General features: G+C 49.1%; 2 protein-coding genes and 1 long non-coding RNA gene across 8 annotated transcripts in view; 2 read left to right on the forward strand and 1 right to left on the reverse strand.

Moving 5' to 3' along the window:
* RGS3 (regulator of G protein signaling 3) overlaps positions 1-14793 on the reverse strand; it is a 70864-nt gene extending 56071 nt beyond the window's left edge. For 2 of the 6 annotated variants that reach the window (XM_031601496.2, XM_090121528.1), the window contains exons 1-7: positions 14704-14793; positions 12880-13004; positions 11386-11517; positions 3678-3728; positions 1880-1938; positions 1216-1310; positions 301-369 (exon numbers count right to left, since the gene is read on the reverse strand). In XM_031601496.2, coding sequence (XP_031457356.2) covers positions 301-369; positions 1216-1310; positions 1880-1938; positions 3678-3728; positions 11386-11517; positions 12880-12910 — 437 coding nt within the window. In that variant the 5' untranslated portion in view covers positions 12911-13004; positions 14704-14793. Of the gene's footprint in view, positions 1-300; positions 370-844; positions 991-1215; positions 1311-1879; positions 1939-3677; positions 3729-10344; positions 10562-11385; positions 11518-12879; positions 13005-14703 lie in introns of those variants that run through there. The other 4 variants (XM_090121532.1, XM_090121530.1, XM_090121531.1 and 1 more) reach the window with 4 other exon arrangements.
* Positions 14728-16935, forward strand: LOC116234132 (uncharacterized). Its single transcript, XR_004168071.2, has 3 exons — positions 14728-14814; positions 16299-16415; positions 16751-16935. It is a non-coding gene; the product is annotated as an uncharacterized LOC116234132 (long non-coding RNA).
* Positions 16936-19091: 2156 nt separating this feature from the next.
* POLE3 (DNA polymerase epsilon 3, accessory subunit) lies at positions 19092-22893 on the forward strand. Its single transcript, XM_031601502.2, has 4 exons — positions 19092-19250; positions 19452-19537; positions 20958-21076; positions 21542-22893. Exons 1-4 carry the CDS (start codon positions 19185-19187, stop codon positions 21700-21702), a joined length of 432 nt encoding a protein of 143 aa, XP_031457362.1. The 5' UTR covers positions 19092-19184; the 3' UTR covers positions 21703-22893.
* The last annotated feature ends 569 nt before the right edge of the window (positions 22894-23462 follow it).

Raw genomic sequence — 23462 nt, forward strand, 5'->3', positions numbered from 1 at the left:
ATCCCTGCATCACCCCCAGCAGGCAGGGGAGATCTATGGCCCCAAGCCCCACCCAACAGTGTAGATGGGAATGTTAAATGCTGGCTGTGGTGACTGCCACCAAGCAGCAACATCACAGACAGAGGATGGCAAGGGCCAGCAGTCTGCACATGGAGCAGCCTGAACTCCCCATGTGCAGCAGACTTAGTGTCAGGTCCTGCTCTCAAGGAGCTCACATGGGGTGGCCAGAGCAGAGGGCAGGTGCACTGCAGTAACAGCCCTGTCCTAAAAAGATTAAAATGCAGTGTGGAAGCCCCATACCTGCAATCTGTCTCTCGGTTCCAGACTGTGACCAGGAGACGTTTCTGCTCATCCTCCTCCTGTAGCAGGCTGCAAGAAGCAGAAGGGCAGCCCATGAGTGCGCTCTGCCCAGCAGACCTCAGCGTAGGCTGCCTGCAGGGCCATGGGTCCCACACCCTCCTTGAAGCAAGGTATTCTCCATTCCCTGCACAGGCCCCGCAGCATCACCCCAGCTGGCGTTCCTCCAACAAGGCACTGCTGCACCGATGTACTCATTCCTGACACACCACAGCATAGGGATGTGACCTTCCCTAGGCAGGTGCTGGCAACACTGCTCCAGTGCTTTAAGGAAGTATCATGCAAAAGGACACATCCAACATCAATAGACAAAAATGAGGAACAAGGAATTGTGCATGCTATGAAACAAACATTCTGACCCAGATTAAATGTTGCATGAGGATGGAGGTCTGTCAGACATGTTTGCTAGCAATGTACTGAAACATTCCATGCCATAAAGCTCCCTTTCCATGCAGAGACATGCTGGAGCTATAAGAAATCCTTTTACCTTTCTCCTCCATACCGGTGCCAATACTACTGCAGGCGCAAGGAAATTGAGTGCGTTTGCTCAACTCCTGCCCACCAAGTGTCCAACAATGCGGGAACACCACTGCCACATTGTGTGCTGACAGCTTTATGAACTCTGCCCAAAAGTTCAAGACATTTCAGCTATAAAAAACAGCAGAATAATGCCTGTCACTTCTCATCTCAGCAGCAGAGCAGCTCATGTGTAATGCATGTTTATTACAGATCGTAATGTAAAAGCAAACACATCATCTTGGCTTCCAGAGGGTGTTCCAGGACAGTAATCACTGTTTCCCCACTGCTCAGTGGGAGCTGGGGGATAAGCCAGAGCCATCCCTGCTCCATTGTACTCACAAGACAAAGTGCTCATGGAAGACTGGGTTTTTGCTGTCTGGCACAGTCTTTGTTTTCTGTCTGCACTTCCAGTCGGCATCTGGCACAACTGACATCTGCATGGGGAAGCAAGCAGCTCATCAGCCACCTCAAAGTAACACTCAGCACCAGTTCAGGAGAACAGCACAGCCACTGTTACAGGTGGCTGAGTCTCAAAGGTCTGGCTGAGCCCATGCTCACAGGTAGCTGAGATCACTTTGCCTTATGTATGTCAAACAATCACATTACAAAACTCCTTAGAGATTAGTGGAAGGAAAACGGTAGAATATCAGGGACTGGTGCACACAAATGGTGCTGGTCAGTTTCTGGCTTGCAGCCCACTTGCAGAGGAGATGCTTGCTGCCCTGCACACACTACAGGACAGCCCAGGGCACTACTCCCTTGGTTGCCCAGTGGGGTGCTCTCACCCCTGAATGGCTCTCAGAGCCCCTCTCAGAGGTTCTCCTCTGCTCTTCTGGCTCCATGCAGGCATCGTGTCAACAAAGCCATCAGCCTTGCCACCAGACCAGCAACCTCCCCGCATGCTGCTCAGCCAGGGTAAGGTACAGGAGCCCAAGGAGGAAATAAAAGGGATCATGCTTGGAAGAGCCAACATCAAAGCCCCAAGAGAGCAGAAAGAACCTACCTTCACGTAGGAGTTGCACGGTCGGTACTCTGTCCCCATCAGACCTTTTGCTTCCATGACTAGAAAGGAAACAAAGCAATCAGGCCCCAAGCATCAGGAAGGCAACTCTCTGCACCTCCCTCCCTGCAGGACCCTGTACACCTCCCTAGCAGCTCAGCCTTAAACAAGGGAGGGGTTCTGCCATATTTTTTCTTTATGACAACCCTGTTACAAATACTGGCATCTGTGGGTGAGGTTGGCAGCAGATGCAGTGCAGCATTCAGATGGCAAACAGCATTTCATCTGCCTCACTGGACTCTGCACTGTGTTCTCTGCCCTGGAGCCTAATGTATCATCAAGTAAAATATCCACGGCCACATCCTGATGGCAGCCCCGCTAACGGGGTCTCAGCTTTGTCCCACTGCTGACAGCAGGGGACCCTGTGCTTCCTAAGCAGGAGCTGGAGGCAATATCTGTGCTGCAGAGCCCAGATAGTGCAGGACAGCCTGTCAGAGTGAGGCTGAGCTCACTCCTAACATGTAGAGCAAGGCAGCAATGCCTCTGCCTTTGTCAGAGCAGGATGTATGGCCATAACAAGTGAGGTCATCCTGGCAGAAACCATGGTGCATGAGAGGAGAAAGAGGCTCTACAGGACCCTCTGCAGCCCTGTGGTACAGTTTGCAAGGTTTCTCCAAGACAGGCCAAAATAAGAGCCTCCTTTGAGTTTAAAGGTGTTGGGGTAGGAAAAAACCAAACATTTTCCTACTGTTGTTTCTGTACAAAGCTTCCCTGCACAACCGGAAAAGGGAAGCAACTGGAGGAGACAAGGGGCTGAGCATGGCTCAGCTGTTCCCCATGCCTCCATCTCAGCACAAACAGGCAGGGTTGAGGCTGGACTGAAAAGTAGAATTTTGCTCAAGAAAAAAGCCTTTTCCATCCCTCCTGCAGGTGTTTGGCACAGTCACCCCAAAAGTTGCTGGGAACCCCAGGTACCTGATTTCCCTTTTGTTCTATAGAGCTTAACTCCATGGCAGCAATGAGCCTGCTTTGCTCACAGGAAGGGGATTTTGACTCCACTTCAAATTCTTGGCTTTTTCCTTGAGCCTACAACCACTTATTTATCCCAAAGCTTTAACAAAATCCCAGCAAGGAAAGTTCTGTGTCAGAATACACAAGCACGCACATCTTTCACTGCAGGAACAATCCTAGTGAGCCCCATGGGTGCCCCCAGACAGAAAAGAAACGTGGTTCTGACACTCACATTGGCTCAATACTTGTCAACAAAGTGGCAGTGCTGCAGCTCCTGGGCCTCAGGTCTGGATCCCCAGGTGCTGCACAACTCTCCTTACCACCCAGTCCCCAGAGAATTAAATTTTCAATAGAGCATCACTTGCCCCCAGGGAAACATGTCATGGTGTGAGCAACAGCACCACCATCCAGGACCGAGTCAAATGCATTTTTGAAGAAATATTTCTGATGTTCAGTGTTTGAACTGAACCATTTGGAAATCCTGCAAACAATTTTTGTCCATTTCAGATTTTCTTTTCCAAATTACATCTTTGTCTTTTTCTCTCTTCATAAAGAGTGAAATAAAAACTTGATATAACCAGAATACAAAGCACACTGCAGCCACCTGGAAATGAGAGACTCCAGAAATTTTGGTTCAGCACTGAACTAAAGAGCTGCTCTACTGATGGAGCTGCTCCCAACAGCCACCACAATGCTGAGGGGATGGTACAATGCTGTACCTATCGTATGTCCCCTATGGCTCTCTCATGAGGGCCACCTCTCTACACACCTTAGGGCAATCAATACTCACCATGCAGCATCAGAGAGCGCTCCTGCACCTCGATAGACAGCTTCAGCTGGCCTGGGAGAACAGAGGAGAGACAATGAGGAAGTAGGACCCTCACGCTGTCACCAGCATTCACAGCATAGGGAACATGTGCACCCCATGCACAGAGCCAAAACCATCCTGCCTCCCCACCCCAGGCACAGCAGTATTGCACAGCGAGGCAAGGGAAAGGTGTGGAAGGGAAATCTGCTACCAAGGAAATCTTTAGACTCAAAAACTTTCCAGGTAAAACTGCATACTGCTTTCTCAGTGTGCAGTAACTTTTTGACACAAACACCCACCAGAAAGAAAGGGGGAGCACCAAGGAGTTGCTGCTGGATGAATTCAGCAGAGGGTGAGGTGAGCCTTGCTGATGTATGCTGCATGTTCAAAGCTGCCCCTGCCCAGCCCACATTCAACCTTCTCTTCCCCTCCCCTGAGCTCCACAGGGCTGCATTTCCCAGGGACCCCAGGCAGCACAGGCTGATGAGCAGACTGGCAAAGCTCCTAAAACCAGGAGTCAACACCTGCCCTAACCTAGAATTAAAAGTCTGCTTTCAGTCACTTTTTTGACACTAAATAGTTGTCAGATAGTGAACAAGGCCAGGAGCTGCCAGCCTCAGGAAGAGCTGTGCTGCGCTGCACTGCCTGCAGACCCTCCACTGCTGAGCCAGCAAGAAGGACCCAGCCAGCCCAGGGTTCCATGCACACCAGTTCCTTTGCATCAGGGAGGGAGGGGAAAGCCTGAAGGAGCTATGTGAATGAAATACCACTTTGTAGCAGGTCTGGCTGGAGAGCCCTCAGCCCCCAGTGCCGAAGCCTTGCAGAAAACCCAGTGTTATCATCACGTGAAGAAGAGCAAGAAGCAAGGCAAAGAAGAGATGAAAAGTGGCTCCATAAGCCGGAGCTGAGACATGACCACCACAATGTCGAAACCACAGCCAAGTTTTCCAAATCCAACATTGCTTCCAAAAAGCTGACCCCTCTGAAGGTTGGCACCAGGAGAATCACAGAATCATAGGGGTTGGAAGGAACCTCCAGAGATCATCGAGTCCAACCCCCCTGCCAAAGCAGGCTCCCTACACCAGGTCGCACGGGTAGGCATCCAGGCGGGTCTTGAATATCTCCAGAGAAGGAGACTCCACCACCTCCCTGGGCAGCCTGTTCCAGTGCTCCGTCAGCTCACCTAAAGAAGTTCTTGCGCACATTGGTGCGGAACTTCCTATGCTCCAGCTTCTGGCCATTTCCCCTTGTCCTGTCTCCGCACACTGCTGAAAACAGTCTGGCCTCGCCACTTTGCCCCCCACATCTTAGATATTTATAGACCTGGATCAGGTCCCCTCTCAGTCTTCTCTTCTCAAGGCTAAACAGACCCAGATCACTCAGCCTTTCTTCACAGGGGAGATGCTCCAGGCCCTTCACCATCTTTGTGGCTCTCCGCTGGACTCTTTCCAAGAGATCCCTGTCTTTTTTGTACTGAGGAGCCCAGAACTGGACACAGTACTCCAGATGAGGCCTTACCAGGGCAGAGTAGAGGGGGAGGATCACCTCCCTCGACCTGCTGGCCACGCTCTTTTTAATGCACCCCAGAATGCCACTGGCCTTTTTGGCCACAAGGGCACACTGCTGGCTCATGGCCAACCTGTTGTCCACCAGGACACCCAGGTCCCTCTCTGCAGAGCTCCTCTCCAGCAGCTCATCCCCCAACCTGTACCGGTGCATGCAATTATTCCTCCCTAGGTGCAAGACTCTACACTTGCTTTTGTTAAACCTCATCTGGTTTCTTACTGCCCAGCTCTCCAGCCTGTCCAGGTCTCGCTGAATGGCAGGACAGCTTTCGGGCGTGTCAGCCAATCCTCCCAACTCCATATCATCACCAAACTTGCTGAGGGTGGCCACTATCCCCTCCTCAAGGTCACTGATGAAGATGTTGAACAGGACCGGACCCAGCACCAACCCCTGGGGAACACCGCTGGTTACAGGTCTCCAACCAGACTCTGCACCGCCAACGACAACCCTCTGTGCTCTGCCAGTCAGCCAGTTCTCAACCCACCTCACTGTCCACTCATCTATCCCGCACTTCCTCAGCTTTGTTATAAGGATGTCGTGGGAGACAGTGTCAAATGCCTTGCTGAAATCAAGGTAGACTACATCCACTGCTCTCCCCCATCCACCCAGCCAGTGACAACATCATAGAAGGCTACCAGGTTGGTCAAGCACGACCTCCCCCTGGTGAGCCCAGCTGACTACTCCTGACAACCTCCTTTTCTTCCAGTTGTCTGGAGATGGCATCCAGCACAAGCTGCTCCATCACCTTTTCAGGGACAGAGGTGAGGCTGACTGGCCTGTAATTACCTGGATCTTCCTTCTTGCCCTTTTTGAAGACTGGAGTGACATTGGCTATCCTCCAGTCTTCAGGCACCTCCCCCATTCTCCAAGACCTCTCAAAGATGATAGAGAGCGGCTCAGCAATCACCTCTGCCAGCTCCCTCAGCACCCATGGATGCACCCCATCGGGTCCCATGGATTTATGAACATTGGTGTTGCCTAGGCGCTCTCGGACTGCCTCTTCCCTGACTAAAGGGAAGTCTTCCATTCCCCAGACCTTCTCACTAACCACCAGGGCCTGGGATTCCCGAGGGGGAGCTTTTTCACTGAAGACAGAAGCAAAGAAGGCGTTCAGTATCTCCGCCTTCTCAGCATCCCCTGTTACCAGAACACCCCCCTCACTTAGTAGGGGACCTACATTCTCCCTAGTCTTCCTTTTACTGTTAACATACTTAAAAAAGCCTTTTTTTATTATCCTTTACCACCTTTGCTAGATTCAATTCCAGGCGGGCTTTAGCCTTCCTCGTCGCATCCCTGCAGGCCCTGACAACATTTCTATATTCTTCCCGAGTGGTCAGACCCTTTTTCCACATTTCATGGACCTTCTTTTTCCCTTTGAGTTTGCGCATGAGCTCCTTGCTTATGCACACAGGTCTCCTGCGAAGAATTGAACTGATAAGCACATGGAACTGGGGAGGAAACTAGGAAGATAGCACTGGCTGGACTGCCAAGACTTACCCAACCTGCTACAATCATCACAGCCAGAACCAAGCTTGTGCAGGGGTCCCAACCCACCTGGAGCACATGGCAGTGCCTGGTGCTGTGCAAAGGGATGGGGATGCAAAGAGGGAACAAACCAGACAAATGGAAGACCTGGCAATCTCAAGTGAATTTATATCCATCAGTGTATTTTGTAGTACTTAAAGTGAGAGGAAAATGGGAGGACTTCAGCAGAAAGAAGAGGCAGGAGTAATGGAGACTATGAAGTGCCAGACCAGGGCTCTGCTGGGTTCAGACCAGGGTGATGTGGCTCAACCTGAGCACCCTGCTGGGAACAGCTCCCAGGATGAGCCCCACAGGTAGATCCAGGCTCACACTTGTATGTCTAGGACAGTATCAGCTGAAACCCTGGGAGACCCAGGCTGGCCTCTGAATCCAGACAGCCTCCTGCGAGACGCAGGGACAAGATGGAGCACTCATTCCAAAGAACAAACAAAGGAGCATCCCAAAGATGCCTCTGCCTGTCAGCAAAGTCACCACCTGCAAGCACAGCATCCATAGCTGAAGACCACATCACTCACTGCCCACTCTGCACACAGATGATGACAGAGCCAAGAATAAAATCCAGTTCTTACATGTCTATAAACTCAACCTGAAACTTCCAAGTCAAATCCCCAGGCTCCCACCGCTTATCTGGAGCTGCAATTTGTGATTGTTGGCACTGCCCAGACCTGTCTGCAGGCAGCTGATTCCAAGCATTGAACTCTAAGCAGTCACAAAGTACGGGGTTGAGGCTTGCCATGCCAGCACAGTTATTCTCCCATTCCCATGCATGTACAACTCCACATTAACCCTGAAATCAATCTCCAGCACTCAGACTGGCACAAAATCTCACATGATGGCCTTTGGCAGGATTTAGGTAAAATGCTGCTGAGGTGTGGAATGTGAGATTCTCCACTGGGGTGAACAACACCCCAGAAGGGACCCAGGGATTAAGGACCCTGCTGCCAGCCTGGATGCGATGTGCAGAGTTTAGGGGTGATGCAGGGTCTCACATCCACATAATTGTTCTGATTCAGCTCAAAACCAAATGCTTTCAAACGCTCCTGGAGAGTCAAACAGATGGAAAATATCACTGGCACATCATCTTCTTTAGTCCAAAGCAAAATAGCCCATTTACACTCTTTTCCTGGCATGTGAAAAAACAACAAACTAACTGGTAAACATCATTCTTGCACATATAAACATCATTTCAATTACAAAACAACATTCAGTAAGAGACACACCCAAGACTTCTGCAGGGGTGTGGATATCTTAAGGGATGGTTTAACCTGAAATAATTAAGAGAACTCAAACCTCATCTTTCACTCAAAAAAAAAAAAGTTGACAGAAAACTGTCAGATCTCTCTCTAGCTCATGTGTGTTTGTGTGTTTGAGTGCACAGCCATGTGTACGTGTGCACATACACACATGAAAGTAAGGCAAGAAAGACAAGGCAGACCTTTCTTGGTCAGTAAATCAGTGGAGCTTTTTAATCTCATACCAATTTACGACATTAGGAATTTTGTGCCAGTAAAGCCACCCCTGAGCCAAGACTTAACCCTCTGCAATATCCAGATCTCTGACCCGTGGGAACCAACCTGCTGCTCCTCTATTAGCATTTAACAGTCACTACAGCACAAAAGTAAAATGCTCATCTAACTGAGCATGACGAGGAGTCAGCCCAGTAATGAATGGGTGCTGGGAAAAAGAAAAGAAGCCTTTGTGCCAGGTAGTGCAGGGGGGGCAACTCGTATGCCCAGCCCTGAGCTGGGAGCAGCTGGGGCTGCACAACTCCAGGACAGCCATGGGGCCAAGGCTCTGCCCAGCGAGGGTTGGCACAAAGAACTGGAGTGCACAGGACACTGCATACTGGTGTACTTGGACAGAGCAGCTCAGCAGCAGCAGCTGCATTTCCTCAGATGCACGGAGCAGTAACCTTCCCCCAGGGCTGGGAAAGCAGGAACACAATGCCTACCTATGCAAGCACTTAGGCTGCATTTTCACCACGCTCCAAAAGCAAAGAGTCAGAGAAAGATTTTTCCCAGGTTTGCCTTTATCAGTGCATCTCTAAAATGAACAGAGGGAAACAGTTTCAGTAGGGAGGTGTTGGCACAGCTTGTCCAGGTCATCTGGATCAAAAGTGTTAACATAAACAAAAATAGGTGCAGAGAAAAGCCAGAGGAAGAGGAAAGAGAAGACAGCTCATCCCAAAGCAGGGCCCACAGGCAGCTCCTGGTTGCACTCCCATCATGGAGAGCAAGGCTCGTAGGACTGCCACCAGGAGGACACTCAGGGCCCATCCGTTTGGACGTCATCATCTGGGAAATAAGTGATTTGAGCTGGTGGACAGAGCTGGTGCATGGAGAACAGGGATGAACCAGGCAGCAATAAACACAAGCTAGCAACCAAACATACCCACCCAAGAGAGAAGTTTGGTGGGCACACAGGAATGGCATATGTTGGGAGCAGAACCAGCAGGCAGGAAAATTTATTCCTTGCTGATGATCTCTGGTGAATGGAAAAATTGGGTTTGTGCTCCTTAACATGCTTTTCTGTTTAATTGAGAGAAAAATGCAGGTTTTGCCTAGAACAGAAGAGATGAGAACCATGGGAATGCACAGCAGGGTGCTTCTACCCCAAAGGGGCATTCTTAGCAGCATAGGGCAGAGTATCCCAAGGCCACCATGTACAGCTTCAGACACAAGCACAGCCTTCACAACACCACGGTCATCCCCACATGGGCAGCTGTGCCAGCCACATCTCCCCATTGACGGTGGGGACCCATGAAGAGTAGTGGGCTGCCAAAATCATAGAATATCCCAAGTTGAAAGGGACTCATAAGAATCACTGAGGCACAGGTTACTGGGCACAGACAAAGTCTTTGTCTCAAAGACAGGAGGTTTTTAGCTTCCAGATTGTCTTGAGCAATTGGACACTCAAAAGCCGGAAGGGGGAAAGTGCAGCACACCTGGCTGCCCGTGGGCTGCCCTGCCCTGCTCGCATCGCCCTCTCCATGCCCTTGTGCCATGACTGCCTGCAATGCCCTCCTACAAAAATGAGCAGCAGCCTTGAAATAAAACTTCTGCTTTAAAATTCCCAGTTGGAAAGGGCAGGCAGCCTCCCCCCATGCAGGACAGCCACTGCCAAACCATCCTGCACACAAGTGGAGGTCACGATGTGTGCTACCTGCGGCTACGGCCTCAGGACTCAGCCACAGTCCCCTGTGTCCCTGGGCATTCTTCAGGTCTATGTGGCACAACTGAGTCGGCGGCTGCAGGAGGATCCACAAAGAGCAAAGAAGGACATGGGGGCTCTGCCATAACTGTGGATGGCTCCATACAACAATCCCAGCTCACGCCCAGCTAGGGAGGCAAATCACCTCGGCAGCTGCAGCCTGGATCCAGGGCTCAGCGGAGCCAAGCGTTACCTCAGCTCAGTGAGGCAGAAGCTCTGTGTTAATGCCTTTAGAGCAGCTCCCACCATTCCCATCGTGAGCCACTGCGGCTCCCAGTGCCATACCACATCCCCTGGCACCCCAAGCCAAGCCAGGCTCATGGCTTACCGAAGGTGGTGAGGCAGAAGGAAGCTCCCAGGGGCTCAGCCCGGCGGGTGCAGAGTGAGACTCTGTGCACATTGCCAGGCTCCATGGCAGGACAGCTCTAATTAGCAGTAATTGCAGACCTCCCTGTCAGGTCTGGGAAAGCTGAGCCAGTTGCAGCCAGGAAGGACAGACTGGCCAGCAGTGGCGTTTCCAAGGGACGCGCTCCAACCGCCGCGTTTGAACAGCGCAGCTCCCATTGGCCCCTCGGATTTGAATGGAGGCCGCACCTGTCTGTGCAAACAGGCCCAAGCCGCTGAGCCCAGCAGCGCCCTGCCCGCTCGGCGGCTCCACAGCCGTATTGTCTCTTCCTCTCCGCTGTACGGCCAGGGTTGTTAGCATGCACTCAGCTGCTGGAGCACCAGAGCAAGAGAAACATTCACAGCGATTTGGACAAATAACACAGGAGGGGAAGGGCTGCAGGAGAGTTCATTTCTGGGGATTACAGAGGGAAGGGGCAGCAGGACAGGGTTATGTGTTTGTGACAGTGAATGGAACCCTGGGAGCCAGCAGTGCATCCAGCAGTTCCGAGTCATAGAAAGTGAGAAAAAATACAAAGCAACTGAAAGAATCATCTCTCTTTCAACACACACAGACTGCAAAGTGCCCCAGAGACCATTTCCAGCACCAGGGCAAAACAGCACATACTCCTCCCCCCTTGCCCTCTTGTGTTCCCTTTCAATGTTTGTTTATCAGCTCAGAAGAGACAAAAAAAAAAAAAGCAGAGACACCTGGAGGTGAGCACAGCCCATGGAGCTACGCAGCCCTGCTCCAAGCCCTGCAAGACGCCTTGGGGACTGATGTTTCAGGGTGGCAGAGGCCAGCCCACAGCCACCCTGAGCCCAGGCTGAGGTGAGCAATGGGAAATGAGGTTGCAGCCAGCTCTGCCCACTACAGCTGACATCAGAATCCTGCAGAGTTCAGGATGCTGACACCTCAGCCCCCTCCCCACTTTCCTGGTCAGGGCCAAACCCACCTGCTGTCCCACTCAGCCCCATCCCTTACCTTTCCCCTTCACCCATGCAGGACTGATCTTCCTTCTTCTGCCCAACACAGCTCCCTGGCTCTGCCAGCAGGCTCTCACTGCCCTGTATTGTACCTCTGGCAGCCCCCACGTCCCAGGGCTGTGCCTTGTGCCTGCCAGAGAGAAAAGAAACAGGCAGGTCAGGGCACACAGCTGGAACGCAGAGGACATCAGTCTGTGGTATCCTGCGAACCCTGCTTTGTCCCCCAGACACCATGCTGCCTTGTCTCCTGCATCCCAGCATTTAGAAACACGTCCCCATGGCATGCTCTGTGCCTTGTAGACATCAGATAAACAGGTCTGCCTTTCCTACAGCTTCAGCAGAGATTGCCAACACCAGAGCTCATCCAGGCTGGAAACTGGAGGTGTCCTGTTCACCACCACCCAGCCATGCTTGCTCATGTGCCAAAGAGTCCTGGATGCAGTGAGTCCTGCCCACAGAACTGGGGAGGGGATGAACCCTTTCAGCCCTCACAAGTAGCACTGAAGAAGGACCTGGGAGAGGAACTGAATCAGGTGTACTGATAATATGGAGCACTGCAACAGGAGGTACTTATCATCCCAGCCCTGGGGGATGCAAGACAAGCCTCCTGAAGGCTCAAACCCCATCTTACAGCAGTGTCTAGCAGCAAGATCACAGGCTGAGGTCCCAGAAAACAAGCTGCTGTCAGCCCCTGGACAGGAGGGCTGGAGGAGTGCCACCATCCCCAGCGCCCATCACACGCTGCATGCCTCTGAAGCCTGGGACACCACACATCAGATCACAAGGAAATGGTGTCAAAGCACTGTGCTGGGCGATCAGGAACCAGCAAGCAGGTGAAACAGGCACTGCTTAGGGGTACAGAACAATTTCTAGGCGAAGCAGACACCACAAAATATTCTTCCCTCCTGGCTTATCAAAAACACTTCCCCTCATTTTGCTCATCTGAACCCATTTGCTGCATTCCCAGTGATCTCTGTCTGCCACTCAACAAAATCAAGGGTTTATCCCAACAAACTAACCAACAACTAGCCCCTGGGGAAAAACATGATAACATAATAAGAGGCGAAAGAAAAGACAAACAGGACAATAAAAGAACAGCACAATTCCTCTAAAGTAGCCATTCTCACAGAATATGCTATTAGACATAGTTTTTCCCACCCCTATTCAGGAGGACCAGGACCATGGGAGTCCCACATACCCACAGGACTGAAGTTCATTGGCTGCAAAAATCAGTCCTCACTCTCAAATCCTGCAGACTCCTGCCCACTCCATCCTGCAGCACAAGGTGCAAACAGAGAGCCCATGATCTGCCATCCCACAAATGCAATCCCACAAGAAGCCAAGCATCTCCGGTACTCTGCAAAGCATGTGTGGGAGATATGGTCCCCTGTCCTCCAAGCATCAGGTTCTGGAACTTGTATGGTCATGATTCATGTTTCACCCAGCAGACAGCAGCACTACAAACTCAGTAAGGAATCATCCAAGTACTCACATGCCAGCCCTGACTCTCCCCGCTGCTCCATGGCTTTGGCACAGGACTGTCCCTTGCTCCAGTAGAGTCCAAGCACCCACGTCCTGCGCACACACTGTGATTCAGCTGCCACGAGCTTGATACCACTGTAAAAAAAGGGGGGGGGGAAGCATGGAATTGTCCAAAGAGAGCAGGGCTTCAGCACTTGGAAGTCAAGAACGTGCACGGGGAAAAGGTGGTAGCTGTGATGAGTGTTATGGCTCCACTCCCTATAGGTTCCCAACAGCACGTTAGCAACTCCTTCCAACTTCCTTCCTAACATTCAAACCCCTGGAGACTGACCTTCACCTGATTTTCTATCAGAGTTTCCAGCAAACTGCACACTCAGCTGCTTGGCTTGGGAGTTAATGACTTTCTTTTAAAATTTAACACAGTTCTCCGTCACAAATTTCAGTTTGCCAGCACTGGGATCTGCCTTTGGCTGGATATTCAAATCCAAACACATGCTTAGATAGCTGTGTCAGGTTAAAGGGTACCACAGGCACACATAAATCCTCCAAGGTTAGAGCTGGCTTTGAAACTCAAGGAGCTAAATCACATTGGAAAAAATTATCTGCCTCCCCAGGCAATTGATTTTTAGGAACAGAAAGGTTATTTCTGGGATTAGCAGTCTGCCAGTAAGGGCAGACACAAAACCTCAGCACTTCCCAGCAGTGAGATTGTTTAGGGTCTATGGCAAACACAGAGCAGAGGGGCATCATTATTATGCCCATTCCTGCAGCAGGAGCAGCAGTTTCCCTGGAAAATGCCAGTGAGGAGCCACAGACTGGTTGACCACTGATCCCTTTTCCAATCTGAAACCTGCAACAGGTTTCCCCTGCTGCAAGGGCATCACATGGAGTAAAGCATTAAGTTGAACAAGCTTTAAAACTTATTGCATGTTTCCTCAGCTGAGCTGCGTGCAGTCTGAAGCCTTGCTTACACCAAATGGCTGAATTGACCCCAAGCACCCAGGCACCACCTTCTGCTGCCACACCAGGGCTGGCACAGCCCAGCAGGTCAGTTGAGCTCACTAATCCAGCAGAAACTGAACTATTTATGGCACACTAAACTGGATTGGCCAAGGTTTGCAGAAGCAGTAGAGATCAAAAACCAGAAATGACACAGTGGGGAAGGGTGAATTCCCTTTTGTTGGCAGAGATGTGCTTCAACACCTGGTGAAACCCAACTTCCACTTCACACAAGCACAAAGTAAGATGTACTGAGGTACATAAACAAATCTTCCTACCCTTTCATTTTCAGATTAAACTAATTTAATTGTAGACTGCTACTGAAAGGCCATCTGCCTTTTTCTTCCCCCATTGTGACTCCCAACTTCCGTCCAACCATGGGAACAGGTACAAAAAAAAAAAAAATTAAGAATTTAAAAGCAGAACAGTGGGTCATACAAAGGTCTGCGTGGCTTAGCATTGTGTTTCTGATGGGCACAGTACATATGGGCACACTGATCCACTTGAAAACTTCTGAATTTTCAGAAGCCTGAACTTAGCTGCATCAGCCCACCTTAACCACCTTCTCCAGAGCTGATTTAAGCAAACAGCAGAAGCACCCTGCCAGGAATGCTCTTTCAGAGAAGTGAAGATTAAGATCTGCTTAAACTGGCCTGAAAACCAAGCCCTAGGGATGAAGGTGCATGTCAGAGCCAAGCAGGTCCAACAGCTCACTGGTCCTGTTTGGGTGGTGGCATGCCATTAGTTCAGCCCCAACGTGGCCACCTTAAGACACTTCCATAGTGTAATGTGCATTCTAAATCAATTAGCAGAGCATAGCCTGATTATTACATACTTGGTTTCATGACAGTTCCATTCTCTGTAGTCAGCAAGCTGTTCTCCCTCCCCAAGCTGAAAACATTCACCTTTCCAATGCTGTTAAAGATCATTCAGTTCATCTGTCCAGGTGAGATAATGTCCAACCCTGCTGCAGAGTTCAGCCCTGGAAAAATAGGTCTTTCTGAGCTGCAACACAAACAGAAGCAAGATTCGTAGAGAAACAAATGCAGGCAAACAGTATGAAAGGCAAATCAGAGGTTACCCTACAGGTTTCCTTTTCAAAAGCAAAGTGAATTAACTTTCCAAAGTGAATTAACAAAGTTAGCATTAACGTAATAATTGGTACACACAGCTGAAAATAGCTCCTCAACCTGTACACATAATTTGTCCAAGTGTCTTTCTTTGGGCAGACAGGAACATGTACTCAATCAGTAGAATTATTGGATGGCAATTTTTTTGTAGTCAAACCCACTGAATTAGTTTATGATGAAAGAGGATCCCAGAGAGACATCTTAAAGATGAAACAACTGAATTTGAAGACCTTCATCAAAGATAATTTAACCTCACCAGACCCGAGGTCAGGAGATAATTGGGCAAGAGACATCTGCATGCCAGTGTGCTGAGCTGGGAACCGGACTCCTTGCAGTGGCTATCTGTTCTCTAGGAGATGGAAAAAAAGGAACAATTCCAGACACTAGAGTTAAGTTTCAGGATAAAAACTTAACAATACTTAACAATTTAGAAGATACAATTTGGGGGGGAAAAAAAAGAAAAAAAAACCAACGCTATGTCATTTTCTTTCAAAAATACAAAATAAATAAATAAAGCACACAAAGCAGCCAGGAACAGTCTCTTAAAACAAACTTAAACTAGTGAAAACAGGCGCCTGTAACAACATCCCGTATCACTGAAGTGACTCTGATTTGAGCTGTGTCCTGCTTTCAGCTCTGTGAACATTTGCTCTCTTCCTGTTTTTTAACCAGCACTAATAAAGCCAACAGGATGTGCCCTCAATTCTGGCACTGAGCACCTTGCAGCCCTCCTCCTGACTTGTGCTCACTCATAACTTACTTTGAAAAGCAGCTTAGGGTGGACCCTGGTAATACTGATATGGAGGAAGAGGTGTGAATTGGCTCAAAAGCCTGCAGGGGTTGGGAATACAGGTAACTATTTGCAGGCTCAGGGACTAACAAAGTCCATTTAATCTTGCAACCCCAGAGAGAACCAATAGGGTTGTTCTCCACGCACAGTGAAGGTTTTGCAGACCAGAACCTCAGTGTATATGTGAACCACTTTCTGGCACGTTTCCCCTCAATTTTGAGGGGAAGAAGAAGTTAAATTATTAAGCTAACAATCTCATTACTGTAGGACCTGCATTTCCTCCCAGCTTGTATCCCATTCATCATAACAGAGCTTCAGGAATGACAGAAACAACATAGATATTCCACAGTGATGGCTCTACCCAAAAATAATTTGAACTTTTATCACCTATTTTGTCATGAAGATATTGAAGTATCATTTTCTGAATGTTAAAGTTCTGAATGTTATATGTTCTGAAGTTAAGCAAGATTCAACACCAATGATGCTAACAGTGTCTTCTGCTCAATACAGAAAGCACTTGGCAAGCTTTGTGCCCACTGCAGCAGGACCATAAGGGAAGTATTTCCATGAAGTTCTGGGAAAAATGAGCCCACATGCCTAGCCTTACCACAAGCTTACAACTTATAGGTAGGTGTTCAGAGTAATTCACCTGACAACAGTATTTTCTTCCAGGCTTTCTTTTTAGAAGGGAGGGTGCAGCAGAAACAGGTAGGGGCCTTTTGGAACATCTGGTCTATTTCCTCAACCACTGGCTGGGGGAGGTGCTCACAGTTTTCAGTGCTGGAAGTTAATCTAAGATGAAAGCAAATATAAGTATATAATTAGGAAATATAACACTGAGGACCTGGTAATTAAAAACTATGGAGTGTGCTGACACAGCAACTCCATGGGTGCACTAAATCTATTTTCTAGCTAAGCAAACAAGAATTTACTGATCATAACTTTTTTTTTTTAATACGCAGATCACATTCCAGGTACTGATATACAAACTCCATCTACAAAGAGATAACTAAAGCCAGCTGAGGTCCTCAGGTGGAAGGAAGTTATCAATGAGAAAGGTTTTATGCGTATAAGTGAGAGAAAAAAAAATCACATTGGAATCTGAGCACTTACATCTCAGTGGCTCACATCTGCAGACACCATTCTGGGAAGCACTGCAGCAGGGAGATCAGGAAGAGACAGAAGAAAGCGTTTGTGCAAATTAATTTAGAGGGAAAAATAAAGAAGCTGTAGGAAACATACAGTGTAAAATAGACAATACAAAATTGTACATGAATCAGATCATAGATTGTACTTGGGTATACCCATCCTAGGCCACGACAGGCTGACAGTCTGGCATTACTCCCTGGCCTTTATCTGGGAGCAGAGGAGCTTTGTCTGACCATGGCTCTGGGCCAGCATCATCTCTGCTTCTACTCCAGCCTACTCGCACCATTGCACAATAACACAACTCTGCCTTGCTTTGTTCTTAAGTTAGGCATATAGGAAACAAACTCGCCTTCTGGCAAAACAGAAATCAACTTCTGATGGCTTTGTTAGCAACAGCAAGCCGACAGCTGGTCCAGAAGCAGGCATCAGCACTGTGTATTACAGTTACAAATGTACCAGTTACAATTGGTCATTATTTCATTAAAAAGTAATGCAACACCTGCTACAGCACTTCACCCCCGAGAGCCACTGAATGACCCTGCAAAAGAATTGTTAACAAAAGAATACATTGAAGTGAGCTAGAAACAAGACTTGAGAGACGTGTGGTTTGTACGAACAGTGATAGGCTTTTATTAATACAATTACTGTAAGTGGAAAAGTAATCAGCGCTGTCATGCACACAAGCCTTCCTCCAGGTCTGACCTTTGCGTATCCAAAATGCTGTGCACACATTATTATGTTCAATATGAGCTATACCTTTACCTATAAACATGTCTCACAACTGCCCATACTCCATCCCCAGTGCTGCTCCTGCTGCTGCTGGGAAACACATGCTGCATGAAAATCTGCACTGTCAGTTACTGCTCCCAACTTCAGGTATCATCCCAGCACAGATTAACCTTCTACCTTCCTGCACTCTGAGTTTACTTCGTTACCTCATCGGGTCTAGGCATGATAGCTGTGGGGCTGGGGTCTGTAGGGCAGCGTGGCCTCACTATGCATTGCCCAACACCTGCACCGTGGGCAGGCTCAGGCAACAGCACAGCAGTTTCTCCTTCTCCATGCTCCCTGCTACTCCTGGCACAGCAAAACCCACAGGATGAAGCAGTGGGTGCCTCTGTGCACACACCAACACCCACACAGCACTGCAAGGAGAGGCAAGAACCCAAGAATAGGGACAACACAGCCACCTTCCCCACAGACCCCTCTGCCTCAGGGCTCCTCCAACCTGCCCCAGCTGCTCCCTGTCCCTCACACCCCCTGCCCATCTCCTCAGCCTCCCACCACCCCACTGAGGCTCCTCTTCACTGCCAGCCCCCACAGGCCCCTTCCAACTGCTGCAGCTCAGCTCCATCCCACAGCCCCCATCCCCTCCATAGGGCTGCCAGCTTACAGGCCTCCCAGCAGTCTCCCCCCATACACAGGACCCTCCCCGTAGCTCTTCTCTCCCCACAGCCCTCTCTTCACAGGTGATATAGGTCGCTTTCTTTAGTAATAGGGATTAGTAACCAATATATTAGTTTAGCAAAAAGTGCCCATAAGCTGTAGTCTTAAAACTTTCAGCCTCAGTGAGCGAACAGCCCTGTTTTCCTCAATAATTTTGCACTGGGAACATAATAGAATACTTTTATCTTTAGCCTCAAAACGTGTAAGGATATTTTCTTCAGGTTCCACATATGCTGTTATTAAAAGGTGGCTCACTATGGCCTCACAAGCAGTGGGAATCTCCCAAACTGGGGAGCAGGGAATGGCAGTAGGTCAAAAGCCTCAGTGATGAAGCTGGTGGTGAAAAATGGGGAAGAAGCAGGCGGGCACTCGACCACCCCTGATTCCCCTGAGCATCCAAAGGGACACTGGCGCGTGTTTGTGAGGGAAGAACGAATGTATATGCGTGCCTTGCTTGAGTTGCCTGGTACATATGGTGAGGAATAAAGGAATGCTGCTCTCTAACACCACACTGGAGTTAGCCTTCTTTCCAGATGCCCGATGACACAGACTCACTCACTCACCCACCACCACCACCACCACCACCCCCCCCCTCACAGCCCCTCTGCCCAGACTTCTCCCCCCCCCCTTAACCCCCACAGCCATAGCTCCCCCCTCCCGTTTCCCGCCCACCGCCTCCCCGTCTCCAGGCAACGGCGGCCGCGGAGCAGGGCGGGAAAGCGCGGCGCGGTGCATTGTGGGGCGGGGCCGCGCGGCGCGGTTGTTTCCCGTGGCACCGGCTGTGCTGTGCGGGAACTCAGAATGGCGGAGAGACCGGAGGATCTCAACCTGCCCAACGCCGTCATCACCCGCATCATCAAAGAGGCGGTGGGTGCCGGGCCGCGGGGCTGGGCGCGCGGGCAGAGGCCTCGCTTTCCATCAGAGATCCTCAGCGCGGGGTTCTGCTGCCCGAAACGCCGCACCTGAGAGCTGTGCTGAGCTCTGTGAACGCCACACAAGTGACAGGGCACGAGGCAGCTCCCGCCCTCTCAGAGCAGCAGCTAACGTTCTCTCTAACTTGCTTTTTAGCTGCCTGATGGGGTGAACATATCCAAAGAAGCTCGGAGCGCGATATCTCGAGCAGCAAGTGTGTTTGTGCTCTATGCAACGTCATGGTAAGGATTTGTTGTGTCAGATAAACTGCTAACTGATGTTTGTAATGCACCTCCCTGCTGGCCGGCCTGGAAATTCCTTCCTGAGTACATGCAACAATTGGACAGGTCAGTACAGTGGGAAAGGTGTTACAACAAAGACAAAATGGACTAGCACGATAGTCCCTATATCGATATAAAGGAAGGGAAGAAGGTTGCTCACTTATATCAGAAGATTCCAGGCTTGCAGGTGAAGCTTCATCAAGGAAGAGATGCTTCCCCAGTGGCAGTCAGCCCTTAAATGGGGTCTAAGAGAAGTACGGCCAGGCTCCACCCCTTCCTGTCTCACAGCTGCATTGCCTTCATCTGTTCTCCCAGGGCTGACTGGGACCTTTCCCCAGGTGCTCAGTCAGTGGTTCAGGCCGTGACTCAACAGTTACCATACAGTACATTTTGGTATTGTCTGTTTGATTAAACAAAACAATCACATTGTACCCCAGTCCAGCAGACTGCAGTGGTTGGGTTTGGATTGCCTTTTACAGGTTTGCAAAGGCAAGAACCCTTTGGGAGCAAACTCAGAGGAACAAAATAAGAGCCGAGCTGGCTTTGAAGGCTCACCATGCAGCCCTGGAGCTGGTCACACAGTAATGCCTTTGGGATGGCTGGGAACATGGGATCACCCAAAATATGCTTTGCAGAAGTCGCTTCTTTGGTATTGGCTTTGTGGAATTACTGCCTTGTAGCCCGCATTCAGGCCTTCTCCTTCCTGGTGGTTATTTGTAGGAAAGACCCAGGCACTCGGACAACTAACAATGTGCAAAAGCAATGCAACTAGGTGAAAACACAAACAGCCAGTGAGGACAAGAGAGTATCTTAAAATATTATAGCAAATGATTAACAAACACTGAATATTTAGGATGTTATTCTTTTTTTAATTTGTCACAGAATCATTTGAGTGGGAAGGGACATTTAAAGGTCATGGAGTCCAACTGCAATGCACAGGGACACCCACAGCTCCAGCAGTGCTCAGAGCTCCATCCCCTGACATTGTCTGTCTGCAGGGATGGGGCACCACCACCTCTCTGTGCAATCTGTGCAGTGCCTCACTGCCCTTATTGCAAAAAACATCTTCCTTATATCCAGTCCAAATCTCTCCTCTTTTAGCTGGAAACCATTTCCCCTTGTGTTATCATAGCAGACAAAGCTAGGGAGTCTGTCCCCTCCCTTCTCACAGCCCTGTAGATACTGACAGGCCGCTCTCAGCTCTCCCATGGCCTTCTCTTCTCCAGGCTGCACAGCTTCAGCTCACAGCTTGTCCTCGCAGGGAGGTGTTCCACCCCTTGGTGCATTGTTGTGGCCCTCCTCTGGACATGTTTAGAACTGTAATAAATGAGTAAATTGATGGCAGTTATCAATTACCTCTCTTCTCCTTGTTTTTGACTAGTGCAAATAACTTTGCCATGAAGGGGAAGAGGAAAACGCTGAATGCTGGTGATGTTCTCTCTGCCATGGAGGAAATGGAGTTTCAGCGATTTATAGCCCCTTTGAAAGAGTCCCTGGAAGGTATTGTCCTCAGATCCTATTGAGGAACTTCAATAGCACCAAGTTCTATTTTCTTTGAACATCAAACAAGCAACACTTACTTGCCCGTCTTGTTTCTTGTTTTCTTTGCCCAGCATCTTACATTGCAGTTTGTGTGAAGATTAATAATGTGCATCTTAACAGGGCTGGGATAACATTTCACAACTGACAAGAACTGAGAAAGTCTTAATTGATATCAATCCTCTGTTATGTTTATCTAAGGAAAGTTATAGGTGTTGCCTGCAAATATGAAATCCTGCGTCCTTTCCAACATTTTTCTGCTGAAACTTAACCTGATTTCTCATGGATGGGGCTGGTTAGCACAGCTCTCATAATAGGGAGAGTTGCTGCTATGAGTTCAGCAAGTGGACATTGGGCCACAGCTGCTGTACTGTTCACGTGGTGGAAACACTGGCTTGCAGTTTTTCACTGTTCTTTTCTTTTTAGTTTACAGACGTGAACAGAAGGGAAAGAAAGAAGCGAGGAAAGATAAAGACAAGAAGGCAGACTCAGAGGAACAAGATAAGAGCCGAGAAGATGATAATGATGATGATGATGAAAGGATGGAGGACGAAGAGCAAAATGATGAGGAAGAGGTGGACAACTGAGCTTGCCAATGGGACATACGGGGTTGGGTTTTTGTTACTAGGATATAAATGTTGTGAAGAAATCTTGCTGTGTTCCCTCTGGTTTCCAGTAGAGCTCTTTACTGTTCTTCTGGAATCTCTCTTTGGCTTTAGCATGTACACAAAGGACTTGGCTAAAGCGTTTCTCATGGGTGCCTCACCTCCTCCCTGCACGCAGGGGACTTGGCAGCTTCCCCAGGTGCTGAACAGACAGTAATGGGTCTGGTATTTTTATGCTGGATTGACTCTGAAACAAAGGGAAAGAAGAGAAATGTCAGATGGCTCAGTACAGAAATGACCTGGAGAACTGAAAAAACTTTTGAATAAGCTCATTAAACCAAGCGAAGATCCGAATCCTGGTTCATTAACCCTTTGGGGTTTAGAGTCTACATGATGATGTTAAAAGCCTTAGAAGCTGACAGTTTAAGCTTTTTATCCAAGTGATGTTTTTTCCTTCATTTTCTTGCATTCTGGCTGTGCCTTCTCTTTCCTGCTCTTTCACAGTGATACTGCCAGTTTCACCAGCTGTATGCAGCACACCTGTACAAGGGCCAGTGGTCCTCTGAACTGAATTCTTCCCCTATGAACCAGAATTAAAAAAAAAAAAAAAAAAAAGGCTTCATAGCACTTAGAAAGTAAACTAATTACCAGAAGTGCTTGTTTTGTGTCTTTAAAGCCCTCAGAGACAAAGAGGGATTTTTATGAAAAATCTGAAGAGAGGCTAACTGAAAAAATTGTGTCTGAGGAACAAGAAGAAGCTGTGTCAAGTGGAACGTGTGCTGCAGCTCAGCAGTGGGCAGCAGTGGCTCTGATGGTCTCAGCTCCTTTCCCTCCTCTGCAGAGCTGCAGTTCCTGCAGACAGGTTGGTGATTGCTGCAAGTGTTAGAATAGTGGTGGCTTTGGGGTTGGGTGGTTTGCTGAATTACTTTTTAAGTCACTCAAGGTGTGTGGCCTTCCTTGTGGTGCTGTGGGCTCCAGGGAGGCAGGGAGGGCAGCACAGTCCTGTGTGGGAAGGCCAGCTTCAAACCTGTGCTGTTAAAATGGCCTCTGTGAGAAAGATGGGGTGAAACCAGCTGAAAAATTACCTGTTAGAATAAGCTTATTTTTTGGACACAGTGCTTTATTATGTGACTGACCTTTTTCGAGACTAATAAACCTAACATTTAGACTTAACTGGGGTCTGGTAAAGGAAACATGAGGAAAAGGTTAGAAACCTTATAAACAAATCCATCAGTTTGGCTGACGTGCAGTATAAACAAACACGAGCACTTGGGAGGAGCAGCGCGTCCCTTCGTGTTCTGGAAAGGCGCTGCAGGGCCGCCCTGCCTTTGCCATTTCTGTGGCACAGTGACTCCACAGGCCCTCAGCGCCCAAAAAGAGCTGAACCAACGAGGTGCTGCTGGCTGCCTTCTGCTGTCTGGAGGCAGTGGCAGATGAAAGGACTGCTTTTTTTGGTGATGTCTTCCCAAGATCTCGAGAACAAAAACAGCTGTCCTTCTAGGTTTGGGGGTTTTATTCTGCTTGGTTTTGTGGGTTTTTTTTTTAAGTTTTCTAGTATGTATTTGGGACGTGTATTCCGCCAGGGACCAGTATTTAAATAAAAGCTAAATTCTTTACACAACTTGAATCTTTGATTGCCGTTGTTAATAAATGAGCTGTTTCCAGTGGCTGAAGTGCACGTCTGAGCACGCAGCAGCAGCAGCAGCCGCCACGGCCCTGCGTGCGGGGCGGGCGCGGGGCTC

The sequence above is a fragment of the Phasianus colchicus genome, chromosome 19, assembly GCF_987193195.1.
Source record: "Phasianus colchicus chromosome 19, bPhaCol1.hap1.1, whole genome shotgun sequence".
In the NCBI taxonomy this organism is placed as follows: Eukaryota; Metazoa; Chordata; class Aves; order Galliformes; family Phasianidae; genus Phasianus; species Phasianus colchicus.